General features: G+C 41.5%; 1 protein-coding gene across 5 annotated transcripts in view; it reads left to right on the plus strand.

Annotated features, from left to right (window-relative positions):
• Nucleotides 1-21,021, plus strand: part of l1cama (L1 cell adhesion molecule, paralog a) — a 44,373-nt gene extending 23,352 nt beyond the window's left edge. For 2 of the 5 annotated variants that reach the window (XM_042408320.1, XM_042408319.1), the window contains exons 3-28: nt 1,708-1,810; nt 2,341-2,543; nt 3,561-3,683; nt 4,048-4,218; nt 5,722-5,836; nt 6,220-6,404; nt 7,559-7,690; nt 7,787-7,933; nt 10,281-10,392; nt 10,757-10,917; nt 11,036-11,171; nt 11,484-11,608; nt 11,803-11,904; nt 12,398-12,595; nt 12,688-12,758; nt 12,856-13,081; nt 13,168-13,283; nt 13,725-13,941; nt 14,240-14,362; nt 14,655-14,831; nt 14,929-15,042; nt 15,171-15,320; nt 17,442-17,573; nt 18,565-18,637; nt 18,814-18,825; nt 19,089-21,021. In XM_042408320.1, coding sequence (XP_042264254.1) covers nt 1,708-1,810; nt 2,341-2,543; nt 3,561-3,683; nt 4,048-4,218; nt 5,722-5,836; nt 6,220-6,404; nt 7,559-7,690; nt 7,787-7,933; nt 10,281-10,392; nt 10,757-10,917; nt 11,036-11,171; nt 11,484-11,608; nt 11,803-11,904; nt 12,398-12,595; nt 12,688-12,758; nt 12,856-13,081; nt 13,168-13,283; nt 13,725-13,941; nt 14,240-14,362; nt 14,655-14,831; nt 14,929-15,042; nt 15,171-15,320; nt 17,442-17,573; nt 18,565-18,637; nt 18,814-18,825; nt 19,089-19,350 — 3,686 coding nt within the window. In that variant the 3' untranslated portion in view covers nt 19,351-21,021. Of the gene's footprint in view, nt 1-25; nt 34-1,707; nt 1,811-2,340; nt 2,544-3,560; nt 3,684-4,047; nt 4,219-5,721; nt 5,837-6,219; nt 6,405-7,558; nt 7,691-7,786; nt 7,934-10,280; nt 10,393-10,756; nt 10,918-11,035; nt 11,172-11,483; nt 11,609-11,802; nt 11,905-12,397; nt 12,596-12,687; nt 12,759-12,855; nt 13,082-13,167; nt 13,284-13,724; nt 13,942-14,239; nt 14,363-14,654; nt 14,832-14,928; nt 15,043-15,170; nt 15,321-16,207; nt 17,574-18,564; nt 18,638-18,813; nt 18,826-19,088 lie in introns of those variants that run through there. The other 3 variants (XM_042408322.1, XM_042408321.1, XM_042408323.1) reach the window with 3 other exon arrangements.
• The last annotated feature ends 449 nt before the right edge of the window (nt 21,022-21,470 follow it).

Consider the following 21,470-nt stretch of genomic DNA (forward strand, 5'->3'; position numbering starts at 1 on the left):
ACCACTGTGGACTAACAGACCGCCAAAGTGATTGTAAGTGCAGAGATGTTATTTTCCATCCAGCACACAGTAAAAACCCTTTTGCACTGTGCTGCGCTTTAATGAATCTGGCGTGCAGTGCACAAACATTTGCAGTGTTATGCCTGCGTTTGTGTCTGTGTTTACTGTACGCATCTGTTTCTGTGTATGTGTTTTATCGTCTGTAGAGCCAGGAGACGTGCGTGCGTGCGTGTGTGTTTCTTTGTGAAGATGTGTGTGTTTTCTGTGCACTCTTTTTCACTATGTAGGTGTGTGTTTAGCCTCAGTGGCTCCCAATAGGTGAGATCCCTGTAGGAGCAGGGAGGAGGAAGTGTGAGGAGCCGCTGACTGTAAGGAGACAGCAGGGCTGTCAGATCAAAGACATGGGGAAATAAAGAGTAGTTAAAGCACTAAGCACCGACTCCTCTCCTCCTCCTCCTCCTCCTCTGCCAATAATGGAGCAGCGCCTGCAGCCCAAACTTCAATTTGATCAGCTGAGAAAATGGGCTTATTTCCTATATCAGTGGGAATTCTTTCATTATATTCCCTTGCTCTCCCTATCTGTCTCTCTATGAATCTCTGTGAACCTACTGCTTGTTTGTTTTTTTTATCCGCCGTCTCTGCTTTTCTGTTCTCTCTGCATGTGCTCTCTCTTTACTGCACTTCTATCCGTCTCCCTTGTCCACTCAGCTTTCCATCTCCATCGCCTTCTTCTCATCTCCCACAGACCCACCCCGCCCCCCCTCCTCCATCCTCTGTGTCCTCCTTTAACCATTTACCTACATAATGTATATTCATCTCTGGCCTGGGCTCTGTCTCTTTCCCTTAAAGTCAAATTAAAGACTCTACCAACAAGTATCAAGCTGTGACCTCTGTTCCACTTCAAACAGCCTATGCGTCCTGAAGCTGTGCAGGGAAAAAAAGGTTTAAATTTCTCTCTATAAGTTGCAAAGAGCAGAACATAAAAATACAACATGATAGGCCATAAAGCCTGCGGAAGAATCAAACACGCTGGTTCAATACAGTATTCATGCCACATCCCAGCATGCTGGTTTTTATGAGTCTGCTATCGAGGCATTGCTTCACGGCTGTTATGGACAGTGGTGACAGAGAAAGAGAAACCTCCTCTGATGGTCATTACTTTCTCCCTTTAAAATCCTTGCTTCATTTCCCCCAAGGCTCACAGACGCTATCCCTCCCTCTCCCTGTCTCCCAGGCTCTGTGCCATATATCTCTTTTACATGAACTCTCCCTCTTACATTATGCTGTATCAATTTCCTCTCATCCCAACCCATTTTCTCTGCCTGCTCTCTTGCTCTCACTCTTTTCCTCAGCCTACATTTCATTTCTTTCTCTGGGGGGTCTTTTTAAGTGATATTGACTGAGTATGCTTATCGGCAGCTGTTAAACTATGAAAATGAGTCGTATCTCTTGTTATTCTGTGCTGTTTGCTAAGCCATTACCAACGGCCATAGGGATGTGTGTGTTGCATTGGGGTAATATGTGTCATAGCAGGAGTTATTACAGCAGCATGCAGAAGGAAAGCAGGTCATGTGAACGCAGCAGGCTTAAGACTGCAGCGCTATTCTGAGTGTGTGCATGTCGCTATACCTATCTAAACCATATAACTGTGTATGTGTGCATGCGTGCTTTTGTCATGGCACTAACTTTTATTTTTGGTCCTTGCAGTAAAGACACCTCCAATGATCACCACACAGCCGGAGTCTGTCACCGTCTTTAGTGTTGAAGACTTTGTTATGAACTGCGAAGCTTTTGGCGACCCTGCACCGATGTTAGTCAGCACACACACACACACACACACACACACAAACCACGGCTTGTCTACGTCGATCATATATTAGTCATGGAGGAGCCTCCCCACAATCTTTTTAGACAACTGAGCACAGTGACCTTCCCTCTCCTTGTTCAGCTGACATCTACATATTAGTATTACATGAGAGCACAGCTTCTCCCAGTCAGACTTTTCATATCAACAAGGGATAAATGTCATTAAGCCCTGAGCAATCTTTTCAGAGTGTCTTAGCTGCTCTGAAGTGGAAAACTGCTGCGATTGCCAAGTAAAAGATGAATATCGCAATTACACAGCACAAGCTTATGAATCCCACTGGGGCACCTTGTGTCAATTTTGCAGCAGTTCATCTGTGTCCTCAAATTAAGTGACATGTAAGGGCATTTCATGTAAGGACGTCATCTCATAGGTGCTGAAACTGCTTTCAAAGGCATAGAAATGCTTTTGTGACTTTGATATTTGAGTGAACAATCTGCCATCAGTGTTTCTGATTATATTATTCTTTGCTCCAGTTTCCATTGGACAAAGGACGGAGAGGAGTTTGACCCAGGCAGTGACGTAGAGCTGAAGGTTTCTAAAGAGTCTGGCTCATTCGCATTCTACACACTCAGTAATACTATGGACACCCTGAAGCAGTACCAAGGCAAATATGTATGCTATGCGTCCAGCGAGCTGGGGACAGCTGTCTCCAATGAGGCTGTACTCACCATGGATGGTAAGAAGATACTCGTGACTGATCACTCCTAAAACAACCACTGATAAGTTATTGAAATACGATGTGACCAAATTTTGGAAGACGGCTAATAACTAGATTATTCAAATTGAGTTATGCTCAGTGAGTATTTATGGATTTGTATCATTTGACTTTAACCTTGTGAGAGAAATCACACCCCTTGAAATAGTATCAAACAAGTCAAACATCTTCTGATATGTTTTCAAACACACCACATCACATTAGAGGAGTTCCATGCCTCTCATAGATGTCAGGTTCAGTGTTAGCGCTCCTGTAAATGCCCTCAAGGTCCAGATTAGAAGCGAGCTGAGATGTTGTTGTTTTTTATCAGCAATAACAGAGCGATTTACAAAGCTGTGAGCGGAGCCAGCATATAAACCTTTCCCTTGCCCTGCTTTATAGAGAGCTCATTTGTTTGCAGATGGAGGCTCACACTGAGAGCTGAGAGTACCGCCACCCAGAACATAATTACATGCAATAACATGATAATCAGCATATACTCATGAACACACACGCTCACACAAGCACACAAATTCACGCAGGCCCCTGGGCAAAAGTAAAGAGCACCTCTGCGTATCCATCCACCTGTGTGACTGGCTCTCTCCTGGGCGACCTCCTTCCTTCACAGTTTCCCTGACAACGGTTTCCCCAGAAACGGTCTTGAGTTGATGTCATGTGAAGCACTCTTCAGTAGCTCCTGTGGGGTTATCAACAATGGGCAGAGGAGAGGGGGGGGGGAGCAAACATGTATGACTCACAAAATAACGTCATTCTACTTCTACAAGACAAAAGACAATCTGGCGCCTTCTTCATCTCAAATCCTTAAAGTTATACACTGCATTGTGTATTTAAGTTGTGACGTGGATTGCCTCAGGTAACCGTTATGTGACACAGTAAATGTGTGTACAGGTAGTTGTGTACATTTGCAGTATGTTCATCACATGTGTGTATCTACTCAGACTTATGAGTGTATATTTATCCTTGCTTACCTCTCTTTAGTTCCCCCGTCCCAGCAGAAAGAAAAAAAGATTCACGTGAAGTCTGACGAGGGAAGCAGTATTGTTCTCAAGTGTAACCCCCCACAGAGCTCTATGGAGCCTATCATTCACTGGATGGACTGGAGTGAGTACATTATCCTTCCATCTCTTCTTCCATTACAATCCTTCTCGTCTCTTCAACAAATCTGTCATTTAGACTGTCTTTCCATCCTTTTCTTGTCCTCTTTTATCACATTATAGAGGGTTAGTTGATATTTATGACTGAAACAGTATCATTTTTTCTCTTTTTCTGTGTCTAGAATATTCTTTCATAAATGTATCTATCTCTGGATTTTTCTTTAAATGTCTTCGTCACCTTTTGTAGGCTAAGCAGAGTCTGTTCTTACCCCTAATCTTCTTCTCTACTTCCTCTCACTATTTCACTCTGTTTTTAAGCTCCTCTGTCTCTCTTGCTCTGTTTCTCATTTCCTTTCTCCCTCTCTCTACAGGGCTAACCCATATCCAGCTAAGTGAGCGGGTGGTGGTGGGGAAGGATGGCAACCTGTACTTTGCCCATTTGACAACTGACGACAGCAGAGATGACTACACCTGCAACGTTCAGTACCTTGCAACACGCACAATTCTGGCAAAGGAACCCACCACTCTGACTGTCAACCCCTGTGAGTTTTACTCCAGATCAAATAAAACTCTGACCCACTTAGACTGTACTGATATTACTGATACTAAAGCATCTTAAGCCTTAATTCAAAATTTAAACCAATAGAGTGTGATGATCTTAGAGAAAGAGGAGGTTGCATGAAACTGAGTTCTATGTGAAACTGGCCATCAATAATGTTACTGCTGTTATTACAGACATCTAAATTATTTCCAAAAGTTAAACTGTATGGCAGCCTCATAGGAAACACATTGCAACACACAAGAGGGCCACAGTTCTCTTACATAATGTGTTCTTAAATAATATCAAAGGGTAGATTTAACTACACTAAAAAAATATTTTTTCTGGCTTACCTCTAGTGGTATCAAGACATGCAAATAGTTTTGAGATATCTGCCTCTGAGATTACTGCCTCTACCTAAATTCAGCTGCAACATATCTTTACAGAAACACCTGATCAAACACAATTCCAACAGGTTTTTTAAAGAGACTATTTTTATGGGGCGGGGAGGTAAAGTGGTTTCAATGAAAAGAATATATGTGGTAATTTGGGTGAACTGATCCTTTATAAACAAGTTTACACTGTGTTCTGATCAGTTGATTTAAGATGCATATCATATAAACATGATATTCCCAGTTTGATTCTGGCAGGGTACCTTTGTCACATATCATTATCCCCTCATTCTCCCTGTGTTTCGTCTCTTTTACTATTCTGTCATACTATCAAAGAAAAGAAAAACAAAACAAAAAACCTAAACTAAAAAACACAAACCTGTCCTCGATACATGTATTTGTTTTGCTAAGTTTATTTTGATACATAACCTGTACAGTTGGACAGTAACAAACCTTAAATGCAGACCATGAATAATCAGGCTGATACCACAGATCCAGATGATGATGATGATGATGTGATACTAATTTTCCCCAGCTCAGTAGTATGAAACTTAAAGATACAGTTTTTGATTGCGTATGAAATACCAAATGATCACAAAGCAATGCAAATATCAGTCTCTTTACTTGTCAGTTGAAATTGGCACACACAATATGCAAAATGGTATTTGTTGAGAACCGCTGAGGCCTCATCGTTAAACCAAAGTCAACTCACCCCCATGTAGTACCATGTTGTGTTGACCAAAGCAATGACCATATCCAGTAGACGGCCCCAGAGCCGGCAGGGGTCCCATCACCTCCTCAGCCCAGTGGTAATGAGATGCAGCTCACACTGAGATGTGGCTGCCAGCATCTGTGGCCCAACTAGAGGTCAGAGAGATGAACACATGTTAACATGAGACCTCTGTGTGTGTGTAGAAAATCTGTACCATGATGTGTTATTAGGAAGGTAAAGTGCTCTCCACATGATTCCACACCCTGCATATATGTGTATGTGTATGTGTGTGTCAGAGTCTCTCAAGTGGCTGCTGTGTCAGCAGCACGGCAATCTGAAAATTACCCATACATATGTATGAATCTTTCTTTCCTTCTTTATGTTTCTGCCTCTCTTTCTTCAGCCAACTCAGTACTGCGGAACAGGAGGCCCCACATGATGATACCTACTGGAAGCCACAGCACTTACCACGCCCTCAGGGGCCAGACTCTGGAGCTTGAGTGCATCGTCCAAGGCCTGTGAGTGTCGATGTTTGCGCATGTGTGTGTTTCTGCCCCCATCAATCAGAAAACTTGAGCCACTCCTTCTAATCAATCTTACCTGCCCTCACATCCATCTTTCTCCCCTTCTCCTACGTCTTTACACTCTTCATTCCATTATCTATCTTACGCTGTCTCCTGTTAACTCTGCTTCTTGTCGCCTTCTCCTTTTCATGTACATCTCCTCTCTTTTGTCTCTGTTTCTCTCTTCCTGCCCCCCTTCATTTCATGGCCACTTCCTCACACTTTCGATCGCCGTCCCCCACATTTCTGTTTCTCCTCTCCCTCCCTTCCTCTGTTTTATTTGTCCATCCACATTCTTCCCTCTTCTGCTAAACTCCTTCCTCCCTTCTCTTCTCCAGTCCAACCCCCAAAGTGTCGTGGCACAGGAAAGATGGCGAGCTGTCTGAAACTCGGACCACCAAAGAAATGTTTGACCGCCGCCTGCGCTTCAATAATATCTCAGAGAGCGACGGTGGCGAGTATCAGTGTATAGCTGAGAACTCTCAAGGGAAGGTCATACACACATACACTGTGACTGTGGAAGGTATGTCACACACACTCAAATGTTTTTCAACCTATAATGAATTCATAAAAAAACACCAACAATATGTTATTATTTTAAAATTGGTGGTTGATAGACTTTGTTCTCATGGATGTGTGTACAATAATACACTTGAATGAAGGCTTTTATTCATGGACTGATTTATGCACTTACACTAGGCTCTGCATCTTCTATGACTGTTGGAGCTGGCTGTTGTTTAAATTTTCTTTTTTGTTTTCATATGCTTACACTTATACCCACTCGTACAAAATGATTCAGGTACACACAGTGGAAGTGTTATAATACATACAGTGTATGTATATATATATATGCTATATGGCATGTGGAATAAAGATCGTTTTAGCCATAGTATTGATTTTACAATACAATGGTAACTACAAAAATCCAGATTCACAATTAATCACATTATTGTATCTTGTTATCATTTAGTTTAGCCAATTGCCAGTTCATATAACCTGCTTCACAATTAGCAACTGAGGCAAAGTTATTATCTGTCTTCAGTTATGTAGGAAATTAATTCTTTGTCTTTGCTCTTAGAAAAAAGTACTCAAACGATTTAGTTTAGCACGTCCATAAAGGTGGGTCACTAGCAAAAGCCAGATAAAACAAACAATTGGAAAACAAACGGTCAGTAGGGATATCCTGACATTAAGTCTGTAGTATGGTTCAAACGCCTAAAACACTGGGCCCTGCATTTCCCACAATGCAACTCAATAGCATTGTTCGATAAATCCTCTCTGCCAGGTAAATGTCCGTGTCTTTCTGTTACAAATTGGTTCTTTAAGCCCGAGCCAAGAAACCTGGGTAATATCAATTAAATACTTTTTTCAGACTTGACAAAGCTCCTCCAGACTAACAGAAGTCATTATGCAACTGTCACAAGCTGAGTCCAACCCGCTGCGACTAGTAAATAGACTTTGACCATTTAAGTATAAACCCCCCCCCCCCCCCAAAAAGCAGAATGGTGATTACTTGTTTCATTTGTGAGATTTTGACAACTTGTAGGGTGTAACCCATCAATCTCAGTCCATCAGTTTTACTGAGCACTGTCTTGTGTAAAGGTTTTGTACAGTGTAACTTAAGAATGTAATGTTTTGCTTGTACTGTATGTGATCAATATATTTTTTGCCTTGTAGCGGCTCCATACTGGACCAAAGAGCCAGTCAGTCAGTTATATGCCCCAGGTGAGAATGTCAGACTAGACTGCCAGGCGGACGGCATCCCCTCTCCTACTATCACCTGGACCATCAACGGGACCCCCCTTTCAGGTCCGTAAACACACCCACCTGCTCATACATACCTCAACACCTTACCTCACTGGTTACTGTGCATGTGTTGACTGTGTATGTGTGCTTTTGTAACAGCAACCGATAAGGACCCCAGACGGACTCTGACAGCAAGTGGATCTCTGATCTTAAATGATGTCAACTTTGGAGACACTGCAATCTACCAGTGTCGGGCCTCCAACAAGCATGGAACCATCCTCACCAACACCAACGTCTACGTCATTGGTGAGCCATACATATTACTTACTAAACAGAGTTCAGTCAGCCAACTCCCATGGAGTAGATTATTATTGAAAGTAGAATTAGTAGATGAGTGTTTGGGGTCTAGGCACTGACCTTGTTACTCCCCACATGGAAACATTGATCTCTCTTATTGGATATGTTCCAGCAAGTCATTAGAGAAGGAAGCTTCCACAGAGATGTAAATACAGCTATTATCACAGTTTTACCACAAAAGGGAGGAATAGGAATTTATGCTCAAGTAACCGTCCAGTGTCTACTTAATGGAGACATAAAATTGTATGCCAAGGCGTCTTGAATCAGTACTGCCTACTAGTCCATTCAGATCAATCTGGGTGGACTAAAGTGGATGCTGAGATGCTGAGAAGGCATCAGACAGACTTGAATGGAAATATTTATGGTACACAATGAAAAATATGGGTTTTGGAGAAAAGTTCATAGATATGATCAAGTTCTGTATTCCAACCCAACAGCAAGACTACTAGTCATCTAATGACTGTTCAATGTAATTTTCTGTTGAACGGGGAGTCAGACAGGGATGTCCTGTGTCAGCGTTACTCTTCACCTTATCTCTTGAACCATTAGTGCAGAAGATCAGAAACACTCAAGAAGTGGAACAAATTGTTGTAAGCAAGACATATCATAAACTGTCTTTATATGCAGATGATTTATTATTATTTCTTGACAGTTTGCCACAATCCTTACCAGCAGCACTAAATATCATTCATAAGTTTAGCACTGTCTCAGATTACAAGTTCAATTTCAAAAAATCCTCCTTACTCCCTCTGAACTCTGCAATGGGTAATGTTGACTTTGATGATGGAATAGCAGCCCTTTTTTTTTTTTCAAACATGATCCACCTACCACCCTCAGTAGTTTTTTAGGTGAGACTGCAAGCACACATTTCCAAGTTTATCTGGTGTGACAAACAACCAAGAATTAGTAATTAGTAAAAGACAGGAGGTTTATCTTTTCCTAACTTTGAAATGTATTATCTTTCATTCAGGCTTAAGCCTTTGCTGAAATGGTTTGATAAGGAGGCAGCTGTACCATGGCTTGAGCTGGAAAAACAAATAGTACTACCATATACTCTTAAGAATATTCTCTCGTTCGTTTTCTGATATTTCCAAAAAAAATGCTTGAATAACTTTGGACTAATTATTGCACATTCAGTTAATGCATGGAAACAAGTTGCTAGAATTGGTCAATGGGACATAAAATGGCATTTAGACACACCCATCTTCAGAAACAATAATTTACTTTTTGGTGGCAAACCGGTTATATTTCAACAGTGGCAAAAACAAAAACTCTTTGCCTTTTCAGACATTTTTAATGAAGATGGACTTTGAAATTTTCAAGATGTTAAATGCACTTTTAATTTGCCCAGCAGCTCAGTACGGTGTCCCCTGGGATTAACCCTTGGCACTTCATCCTTTGTTGCATTTAATGACTGCAGTAAACTCAAAACTTGGTTTTGTCTCTTACCTGCATAAAAAAGTGCAAAACAAATTGAATAGACCTGTAGGCTGTGTTGCTGTATGGAATATTGATCTAAAAGAGTACGATTTCAGTGTAAATAAGCAGAGAGTATGGAACAACATGACTCTTTCTTCTTTCAATTATAATAACCAATTATTGCACTATAAGTTATTTCAAAGATTTGAATTAATACTGAGAAAAAGATGCCAATTAAGAATTACTCAAAACCCTTTATGCACTTTATGCACTCCAAAAGCAAATGTTAGCAATTGCCCAAATGTGTACTTGTTTTGCCTCCATCCTCTGGCATACTGGAGTTGTGTACCTTGTCTTCCACAAATCATGTTGAATGACGATTTAACCGTAACCTTACCTGTACATAAGAAGAGAGTTTTGTTTGCTTGATTAACAATAGCAAAACAAATCCTGGTTATGAGATGGCAAATCTTCCCACAAACTGAGCATATTTCAATGGAAACTGTTATTTTACAAAGTACTATCATTTGAAGCTAAAATAGAATCTATTCAAACTACTCCTTGAATTGTTTTTTGGATAAACAGATTTGAAGGGCAAAGGAGGGGAGGAGGGTACAGTTTCTTTAACATGCTGTTTTTCCATCTGGGTGATTGGACTGTGGATTGCAGGCGTGCAGCAAAGGTGTGAGCAGAGCACTAACGACTTAAGTATGCCACCATGATTATAAGGGTGTGTTGGTTATATATTACAGTGAGGGGAGTATGGCATGTGAGCGAAACAGCAACTGGAGTTGGTTTGCCTGAACTAGCTTGCAGGCGTCTTTTCATTTATGTGTGTTTACATCTATGTCTCATTTCTCTTTGTGTTTTGTTTCAGAGCTGCCTCCTCAGATCCTCACTGAGGATAGGAATACATACACATTTATAGAAGGACAGAAGGCTTTACTGGAGTGTGAGAGCTTTGGCTCTCCTAAACCTAAGGTCATATGGTGAGGCACTTGAGCAACCTACTCTATTCCACTGTATTCCATGTATAATATGTTGTATTGTGTTGTTACTCTACTTTGTTTTCTGACAGATTTTCATTTTAACAAATTTCACAGAGGTGATATTATTGCGTAGGTAGCTCTTTATACATTATGCATAAATTAACAGCCAAATGCTGTTACATCTGGGCTGTGATTGTCAATGTTGCCAGTGTGGCAGGTATCCAACCAGGCTTTGTTCTGTTTAAAAAAAAAACACTCTGGTTGGTGAATTAGAAAAAATGTGGCAATTAAACTGGTGAATACATCAGCCACTGCTTGCAAGGTTTCTAATGTGTATTTTTGGGTGCATGTGTGTCGTTTCCAGGGAGAACGGCAGCGCCTTCTCGCTTCTGGCAGATCCCAGAGTTAACCTGCTCACCAATGGGGGGCTTGAGATCACTAATGTCACCCATGATGATGAGGACAACTACACCTGCTCTGTGCAGAACACCAACTTGTCAATCAGTGCAAACCTGGAAGTGCTCAGTGAGTGAGACACACACACACACACACGCACGCCGTGTCCCTTAGCAGCTGATGTTATTTGCACCTCATGCTGCATGTCTCAACATTGTATTATATGTCTCTTTGCTTTCTCCCCCAGACAGGACAGTGATCCTGTCACCTCTGCAGACTCTGAGGGTGCAGCCTGGAAACAAAGCAATCTTCACCTGTCTGGCCCGAGTTGACCCCAAACTTGGCGTCCCACTCTATCAGTGGAGGAAGAACAATCAGAAGCTGTATGTGTCCCACATTAAGTTAAACATAAGATAATAGACAATAAAGAGGAAAATAGAAATTACTGACAGGAATGATTATTTTATCAACTTCTTTTTTTTATCCATTTGTTTGCTGAGAGCTACAAATTAGCTTCAGCCACCCAGTATATACATTACATGTGTTACATTTCTTTTTACCATGTTTTTAGAATATTTATCTGTTTCATCCCTGTTACATAAACAAACAACATGGTAATTATAATGAATAAAGAGATGTGATCATAATTAAAGGGAAAAGGAATGAGGATAACACTGACGACTGTATTTCCTCAGATACACATGGCAAGGACCAGACTTGGTTATAGATAATGTGGAAGAAAATGATGAAGGCATCTACACCTGTCAGGTCATCACGAAGCTGGACATGGCTGAATCCAGTGGCACCCTCACTTTAATTGGTAAGATCACTGAACACATACTGGTCAAAAACCAGCAAGTGTCAGTATACAACAGGCCTACGCAATAAATGCAACGTTGTTTAGTCATTTTTAACATAGTTTTTAAATTAAGAAGACCTTGTTTAAACTGTGTGCCTTTGTATGTATATAATAAAATGTGATTGTGATAATGACATCACTGTTGTCCCCTTCAGATCGTCCAGACCCCCCTGTCCTCCTCCAGATCACTGATCTTAAGCATCGTGCACTCACCCTCAGCTGGACTCCTGGGGATGACCACAACAGCCCTGTGACAGGTTTAGTGTAGACAAACACACGAATGCACACATACTGACCATCTGCACACACCATTTTCCCCTGTTTTTCTTCTGTTACATATGTAATGCTAAAACTGCTTTAATGTGGATAATGTGGATACTGACAGTGGCAATGTTGTAATTTCTCCAGCTGTGATTTTGACTTTTTCAGTAGTGCCACCAAGTGAAGAAATGCACAGACACAAACATACACACAAATGCAAACATAAACTTTTACACCTTGTGTAACTCCAACACTCAGAGAAACAAACCCATATCATGTATCTCCCTCTGGCTAAATGAAAGGCTGCTCTATTTTCATTACTTGGGCAGGATTATTATTTGATCTGCAGCATCAGACTTTTGTGAAACTTGGAGTATCTCTGTATGATTTTATCTCAACCGAGTGTTTATTTATCTCTCTATTGCTCTGTTATTGCTACTTCCCGTCTCTCTCCGTCACTCCTTGACTCTCTCTCTCTTGTCTCTGCAGAGTATGTGGTTGAGTTTGAGGACGAAGGTTCAAAGGAGAGAGGTTTTGAAGAGCTGATGAAAGTAACTGGAAACAAGAAGCGTGCTAGCCTCCTTCTGCGGCCCTACATGTCCTACCGTTTCCGGGTTATTGCCGTCAATGAAGTGGGCTTAAGCAACCCCAGCAACCCGTCTGAAATTTTCAACACACCTGCTGAAGGTTAGAATCACAGCTTACCCTGTTTTTTTCAGCGTTTGTAACTACAAGTTTTCATTGTGACAGTAAACACTGAACCTTTTTTGCAATCATAGTACCCGACAATAACCCTGAAGATGTTAGGAGCGAGTCCACAGACCCAGACAATCTAGTCATCACCTGGAAGGTACCCCTGTTAAATGAATGCACAATTATCTAAAGCAGCATCAAACAATTTTTAAAAAGGTTTTGCGCCTTACTGGTTACTCTTCCTGTCACTACAGGAAATGGACAAGCATAACTTCAATGGACCTGACTTCAAGTACCGGGTGCTGTGGAGGCGAGTGGTGGGCAGTGGACCCAACTGGCACACCAACTACACAACAGCACCGCCATTTATCGTCAGTGGCATCGGCAACTTTTCTGCCTTTGAGATCAAAGTGCAGGCTGTTAATGAGAAAGGGGAGGGACCTGAGCCAGACCCTGTCATCGGCTACTCAGGAGAGGATGGTATAATTTAAAACGTTAAAACAGTTGCTAAGCAGTTTTTCAGCAATGAGCTTTTCTTCACTTTCCTGTGTGTCATTGTCTCTCAGTTCCATTGGAGGCTCCTATGGATGTGGGTGTTGCACTACTGAACAGCACTGCCATCAGGGTGACGTGGGCAGCAGTAGAGAGAGACACAGTCAGGGGACACCTGCTGGGATACAAGGTACTGATCCTGTATCTCCTCTTTTGTTTGGCCTAACATATTCAGCGTCCTCATGAATAATACATATTTTGGGTTTACAGCAGAGGCAGCCAGATCTTAGGCTGAAGCAAAGGCTTCAGAGTTCTTTTTAGTTTCAAGGTTGTGAAGATTTTAGATGATCTCACCTTCAAATGTATCACACCGCAGCCACACAGCTTACCTTCCCTCTCTTTTGGGTCTATGATGCATGTTCCATTCAACCTAGCAATTTTTTATCTTTTTCAAACAGCTTTTAGAAAACACAGTGTAATGACTGAGAAGTTTTAACACTGCTATATGTGTGATGATGTGATGACATCTCTGAAACAGACATATTAACTGAATTAGGTATGACAAATGTTTGACATTTAAGTATTTTAATGTTCAAATGTAACCCGATATTTCCTCTTTTTCTGGCTCCAGATCCACTTGACCAGGATCGGCTCCAGGGGCCACCACCGAGGCCGAAGGGCCAGGGAGCCAGAGCCCACCATGGTGGTGGAGACCGGGGCCAATGAGGAGAGGAAGGTGATCGGTGATCTTAGACCGTACTCCCACTATGACCTGGCTGTCAGTGTATTCAACAGCAAGGGAGAAGGACCCCTCTCTGAGACGCTGTCCTTCAAGACTGATGAAGGAGGTGAGAAAGGGAGGGACAAAAAACGGGGGTAGATGGGGAGAGCTGAAAGAGGGAAGGACGACATGGGGGGAGGTGATAGATAAAGTGGGAATGGAGGTGTAATGATTGTCAGGGAGAGACAAAAATGGAGCGAGATGGGTGGATGGGAGGTAGTGGATTACAGCAGAGAAAATGACACTGATATCCAGAGCATGAACAGTTAAGTGTTGGGGAAAACGGGTGACAATGGATCAAAATAGTATAATAATGTCTGTGAAGCTAAGTGCATTTTAATCAGGCCTATTTGCGTTGCTGCTAGTTCCTGGTCCTCCCTCGTCCCTGGTGCTGGACAGCCCATCAGAGACAGAAATGACCCTCCGCTGGACGCCACCTGGCCAGCCCAATGGAGTCCTTATAGGGTATCTACTGCAGTACCAACGGGGTGAGCAATTCAAATCAGCATTGTTCACATTTCATGCTCATCCATCAAACTTACCAACATCCAGCACATAAACTCTTCTGTTTAATAAGTGATTCTATGCTGCACCATCAGTAAAAATATCAGCAATGTATATGACAGCATGCAATACATTTCCAGAAAGAATCAATAACACAGGAGAAGTGTCAAAAGCATGTCCTGCTAATAATGCTCATCAGTCAGTCACCTGTCACCCTTAACAATGTGTTGAAGATCAAGCACTGATTGAATGTTTTTGTGTCTGTGCTGCTGTCAGTTGTGGAGAGTGATGACAGTCCCATGCAGGTAGAGACAATAGATGACCCCACAATCACCCATCTCACCTTAAAGAACCTGGACCGACACAGCCACTACCGATTCTACATGAGGGGTCGCACTGCTCCTGGGGACGGAGAGCCCATCATGAGGGAGGGTGCCACCACACTGGATGGAGGTGCAGAGCCAATTTACCATGTTTTCCACCCACAGATCTGACAGGACCAGATTGTACCAGATCATGAATGCGATTCCTCTGTCTGAATGTCTTTCAGCGCCTCCTGCCAACATCAGCCTGTCTGTGGGAGAAAACTCAGTTAACCTCAGCTGGGTGGCCAAGAAGAGACACAGGAATGTTAGCTTCCAGATCCACTACCTCAACAAAAATGGTATAATATCTACACTAATATGTGCATATGGAAAAATCACTTTAGAATGATTAATCCCTCGTAGGAATAATTTCACTCTCCTGAACAACAGAAAGGATTCATGTGAGGTTCATGTTATGTCTCTGCAGATGGCAGTAAATGGAAGAAATCAGAAAAGGTGAACTCCTCTCAGTCTTTTTACCAGCTCCAGGGCCTGACTCCTGGCTCTCATTATCGTCTACGCTTCACCTACAGCAACACCACCTTCTGGGAGACTGACATTGAGACAGAGGGAACAGGTAATATGGGCGCTCTGCCTTCATTCATCTTTATTTCTTTCATCTTCTCTGCTGCTCCTCTGGGCTTCCCACTTCTAAATATAAAGCCCGATCCCACAGAGAATGTCTTGCAGTCCCCTGCACTGCCTGTGAAGTGCTTTCAAAGACTTATGTTAAAAGAGAGCTTGGTTAGCCACATAAAATGATCCATTACTTGTGTTTGTTTGGTGAATTGTGCTGCATTTTTTTTAGTTCCCCTGTGAAATGCCACCCTGTCAGAATACATAATGCTCTGTCTCTTTTGCTCTAGTATTATGATTTGTAATGTACACCAAAATGCAGACACAGACTTGAATTAAGATGAATGAAAAGGATTTATTGCCAGGGAAGCGGGGAATGGAGGTTGATGGAGCAGGGATGAAGCAAGCTGAGGCTGAGGGATGGAGGGTGGTGATGAATGAGGGTTAGGGTTAGGGTTATGGTTAGGGGTTAGGGGTTAGGGTTAGGGTTAGAGGAACAGATGGTTGGCAGTTAGCGAGGTATCAACTGTAACACAAGTAAGAGGACCTGAAGAGTTAGCTACCACTGAGGCAGAAACAATGATCTGGTGAGGAGTGGGTGAAGAGCCGGAGTAGATATGCTGCAGGATGATGAGCTTGATGGAAGACAGATGTTTGCAATCAGCCAGGAACCAGGAGAGTCAGGGAAGGAGTGCCACGCCCACACCACACAGACACAGACAGACAGAGAGAGAGAAACATAAGGGAGACTAGACGCACGACCGTAGCTGTGACATCTAGATTCTCCTCCCTCTTTTATCTCATCTCTCCTTCTTTTTCCTTTCCTTTCCACTTTTCTTGCACTTTCATCCCTATTACAAAAAACTTACTCTGGCTGTGGTCGAAAAGTACCTCCTATTGTCTTTTCCTAACCATTTTTCCTTGACCTCGATGAAAAATGTCACGAGATCAAGGAAAGATGTGAAGGAGAATTCATAAGGACAAGGAAAGACAACCGTGGTACTAAGAGAATCTGTCTCCACTTACATTGAGCTATGTAATTATGCGGCAGTGGATGTTATTGACGTGGATCTGCTGAAGATGGACTACAAAAATGGCATCTCAGATACTTTGCCTGGTCATTCTCTCTGTGTTGTGCAGGCTATATAAACATTGACAACATGGTGAAAAATATTACTTCATTACCAAGATCAGAATTGAATATAAAAAAGGAATATAGGCTACCAGTCACAAAACTGAAATTAAATTGTCATATTGAGAATGCTTGCTCATGCTCACCCTCCTGAATCCCAATTACTGTATGAAAATAAATGTTAAATGTATGCAAGATATAACACTTCTGGTTTATATTTAATATGCCGATTATGATCTGTTATTAGCCTGTGCATAAAATAGCTTGAGAACCACCACACACAACCCAAACACCTTGAAATGTCGACTTGATTGTGCTTTGAAGTTGTTATGGTTGATGCAGGCTGTGGGTCCTTGTACCCTCCGTCCAAAGCTCTGTTCAACTTGTTTGATAACAGGATAAACAAATATACAATGCAGTATTTTGTGGCCTTTTTTTGTGCGAAGAAACGGCATGTCTGGAGATTTAAATAATGAAGTTATGCTGCTGTGCCTCGTGCATAAATGTGCACAGCGTCTCTCTTAATGGAGGCGATCCCTGCAAGTATTTAATAAACTCAAGCAGATATCTTTCAACGTTACAGTCATTTTAGTGCCAAATTCCCTCTTTTTGTTATAATCTTTCCACTGCAGCTCAACAGGGAAACATTGTACATGGAAAGAAAAGTGTACCTGCAGTGATGACGCACCACCCCCGGTTTTGATTTAATTTCTATTCCAATTGCCGATTTGAAGACAAAAACAGTTATCAGAATTATCTCCTTTCTTTTTGTAAAGGACGGTCAAGTGTACCCTATGCTAAAGGAGATTAGAAAGGAAGCATTGAAGCACCTTTCCTTAGCATTTATAGAATTTGAACAGCTCTTATCATGGCTCCCACTCAGAGACTTCTGGGTCATTTCACTCAGTTAAGAACCTTCCTAAGCAAAAAAGACTATTCGACTGCAGCCTCTTTCTCCTTTCCACCTTCCACTTCCTTTTCCCCCTAAAGGAGTGACCGAGGTGGAGCCAAGCTTTGCAACACAGGGTTGGTTCATCGGCGTTGTGAGCGCCATCGTGCTGCTGCTGCTGATACTGCTCATCCTCTGCTTCATCAAGAGGAGTAAAGGGGGGAAGTATTCAGGTATGTGTGACCTACCATGATGAGTATTAAGCATTCATCAATAGAGATGTTGAACTGTAAGAATCCGCATTGGTTAGCTCATCTCCACAATGTTGCTTGTGAGAATAATGTAATGTTAGACAAGTGGTTTCATGCCCTTTTAAGGACACGATTTACACAGCCATTTTGGATAACACCGGACAGTCTGGAGCCATAAAGCTGTCTGATAATGAAAATGACACTGCAGAGCAAAGCGGAGCCAAGCAGTTACAGGAATGCAGCGCAGTAAACAAGATTACTGGGAAGAAGACAGTAAAATAAGATTGCCCCGTGTTTAAAATGCTTCCCAAACAGCTCCGTTAACACTTTGTGCTCCCTTTAGTGGCTCCAACGCCAAATAAATGGTCAGTTTTCACTTGGCCAGTCTTCTCCCTTTTAGCCTTCACATCAAACATGTGGTGAAACAGACCTCTAAGCCTGCCCTTACTTCCTTACTGTGATGGGACTGTGAAGTAATAATCACAAACCACAAGAGTAACTGCAAACTGCAGGCCACTTTCTGACTGGTCAGAGAAAAGCACCAGGCTTTCATCCCTTTCCATAGAGAGGGGTAAACAAGTGGCTCTGCTTCCTTTTAAAGTAGACTTAATCATCTGTGCTAAAAGCAAGGATTAATTGAATAATAAATCCAACCATACCCACTGGCATCGTACTACAATTCATTATTTAAATTGTTTGGAATTTTAATAGTTAGATTCATAGTGGTAGTTAAAACACTGAAAGTCAGATGAGAAATTAAGTCAAAATACAAACTATAAACGGCAGAAATGTCTTCAGATGGTCCAAATGCTTTTGTTCCACATATTGAAACATCTTATAGGATAATGTTGTCACTCATTGTTATCTCACTGTCTGACAGAATGTCATTATCAGTGTCTCAAACAGTGGCTTAGAGAGAAACATGGTTGAGATCTTTGTGATAATGAAATCCAATAATCTCTCTCCTACTCAGTGAAAGATAAAGAAGAGGGCCCGATGGACTCGGAAGCGCGACCTATGAAGGATGAGACTTTTGGAGAATACAGGTTTGTCATTTGAATGTGCACCATGTCTTTGAGTGTTACATTATGTTCCTATAGATTATTTAACTTATTTAACTCCTAACACAGCCCTGATTCCCTCGGCACTTTTTGCTTTCCCTAACCCTTTGTGTTCCTTCCATTGTCTCCTCTTCTCCCTAATGCCTGCTCCTGCTATGCAGATCTCTAGAAAGGTATGCTTTGATGTGATTCGCAATCCCAAACCCACTTATTATTATCCCCTGCCAATGCCTTACCTACCTATTAACTTACCTTTAACATTTGGTATAATCACAGTGTAATGTATGTATTCTCAGCTTACATGTTGGCATATTTTAGGCTGTTTTTTGAAAAAAAGCTTTCAGATCACATTTCATTTTTTACATGCCTAGTGATACATTTCACCTCTTCTGTGCGCTCTCCTTCTTTCATCCTCTCTTTCCTTCTTAAACTGTAGCGACCTTGAGGAGAAGCACACAGCCAGCCTGCCGTCCCTGTGCGAGGAGAGCAAACTGTGCAGCGAGGACAACCTGGACTTCAACGGCAGCAGTGCCATAACCACTGAGCTCAACATGGATGAATCTCTGGTCAGCCAGTTCAGCCGGCCTAGCGAGGGCCCAGAAGCGCTTCACAGCCTGCCAGACAACTCCCCGCTCAACCCCACCATCATCTCCCCAGCCGCCAACGGCCTGCCCAACTCAGTCACCATCCTCGATTAACCCCCCCCCCCCCAACATCCACCGGGGACCGTCAGACCAAAACATGTCAACACATATGTGCCCATACGCTCCTGTTCCCCGCTGACTTGCCGATCTGTAGTTTTGACGACTAATACACAATCAATATATTGACAATTCAGATGCTCCTGGCAGTCATCTGATTGACTGGACTATTTTGACCAAAGGAGAGTCCAATGTAGTGGACAATGTGATACAAGTGTGACTGACGCGACTTACAGCAACTCTCTGACCTGGAGATGTCCTTTGACCCCCCCGTCATCCTCCTCTATCTGTGTAGTTTACAACATATCTAAACGACTAACATTCATTTCTCTCCCTTTCTTCTCTTTCTTTCTCTCTGCAAACAAACAAACAAAAAAAATGAAGGAAGAATGTTGTATAGGTAGAAATATCAGAGGGATTGTCCTAGAGAGAAGTTGAGTAATGCTTTGAAAGAGGCGGATGATGGTAGAGCCTTGTGTGGGGAAACAGCACATGCTGCTGTAAAAGGTCTTAGATATTTATCATATTTTATTTCGCACGATATGTTTAACACCACATGTGATGTCTCAGATTGTAATCGCCAGTGACTTTTTCTTTTAAACCTTTTTTTAACAAATGTGTTTGAATACAAAACATCCTTTTTTGCTATTTGCCATTTTTATCATTATTTTTTCATATTTCTTTTCTACACTATTTATATAAAAACTCAGTAATTCATAACTTTTCTTTATTGACATAATTCATAGAACGAGATGTTTTCATTGAAACTAAGTGAAGCCAAGTTTCTTACTATAAATAACATTGGATGCATTAAGGGGGAACTTGCTGTGAAAATGCTGAGTAGCATCTGGTGTATATAGCTGCATCTACATCTATCTATTTAGCCATAATACAGTATTATAGATATGTACATGCTCCTTATAAGTTCCTGTGCCTGCTGGTCTGCGTAGAGCACCAGATTGATGTCATTACTCTCTCGCCTTCCCACCAGAAGTGTAATGTCATTATTGGAAATGATATTGTAATTTTTTGTGTCGAGAATTATGTGTAGCTTTCTGTATCTGTCCTTGTCTCTTTCTACACTGTATTAAAACATTGTTGTCTCCAATTAACAATCTTTTCATACCTGTCCATCTCATACTACACTAATTTGTAATAGTTTGAGGAGCAGTATTTATGTATATTTACAGATTAAAGAGGGGAGTCTTGTGGGCAAACACGCTAAAGTTTTATTTTCAGGCATCAAAGCAAGTTGATATTGCAGGCAGGTGAAATGATTGCCAGATGATGTATAATAAAGGCAAACAGCTGGTATTTACATCAAACACAGAGAATGTATTATTTTCAGGGCTGGGCAGACATTGTATTTAGATGCTACTGATTAAAAAAAATCTGAGCTACAATGCAATGGAGATTTAAGAGTGGTTATGAGAAGACCTGGACAGTTTTTTTTCCACTGAATGTAAATACAACCCTTAAAGATTGTTTTGATGAACCCAACCATGTTTGATATAAAAATGTGAAAAATGTGCAGGTTTAAAACCACTTAACTTAATTTTAAAATGTTGCAAGTTGTCATTTTTCTTCTTTGTACTATTGCTATGAATACAAACTTTCTGTTTTTGACTAATTATTGCAGTGCTATTTGGCTGTTTTAGCAAAAAAAAAAAAAAAAAAAAAGTTCATAGTTGAGGAAAAGAAATTAAAAAGGAAAAAAATCCGCATTGTTCTGTAGATGTTTGCAAATGTTTCAAAATTTTGAAAATCAAAAATTGTACATTAGTGTCATTTAGTGATAGTAGTTGCATTACAATGAAAGCTTAGATTGCGTTCATGCCCATAGCCATCCAACAACGCATTGCAGTGAAGCGAATATCTGTGGAGTTTTTTTTGTCTGATGCAGTCATGAGAAGCAGGATGCAGCAAGCCAGTTTGTGCATACCACAGGGAGTACCTATATGCAACGTTGCTATCTCAGTTCTCCCTATTCAAATAAAAGCTCGTCACTAGCCACATATCACCTGACAATCTCAGAGGTAAAGTATATGGGATGTCTAAAAAGGCTAGTGGCACTGAAGGGGGTGTGTGTAAGCTCCTTGTTGATGGTTATACAGACA

Source organism: Thunnus maccoyii, chromosome 4 (genome assembly GCF_910596095.1).
Source record: "Thunnus maccoyii chromosome 4, fThuMac1.1, whole genome shotgun sequence".
NCBI lineage: Eukaryota > Metazoa > Chordata > Actinopteri > Scombriformes > Scombridae > Thunnus > Thunnus maccoyii.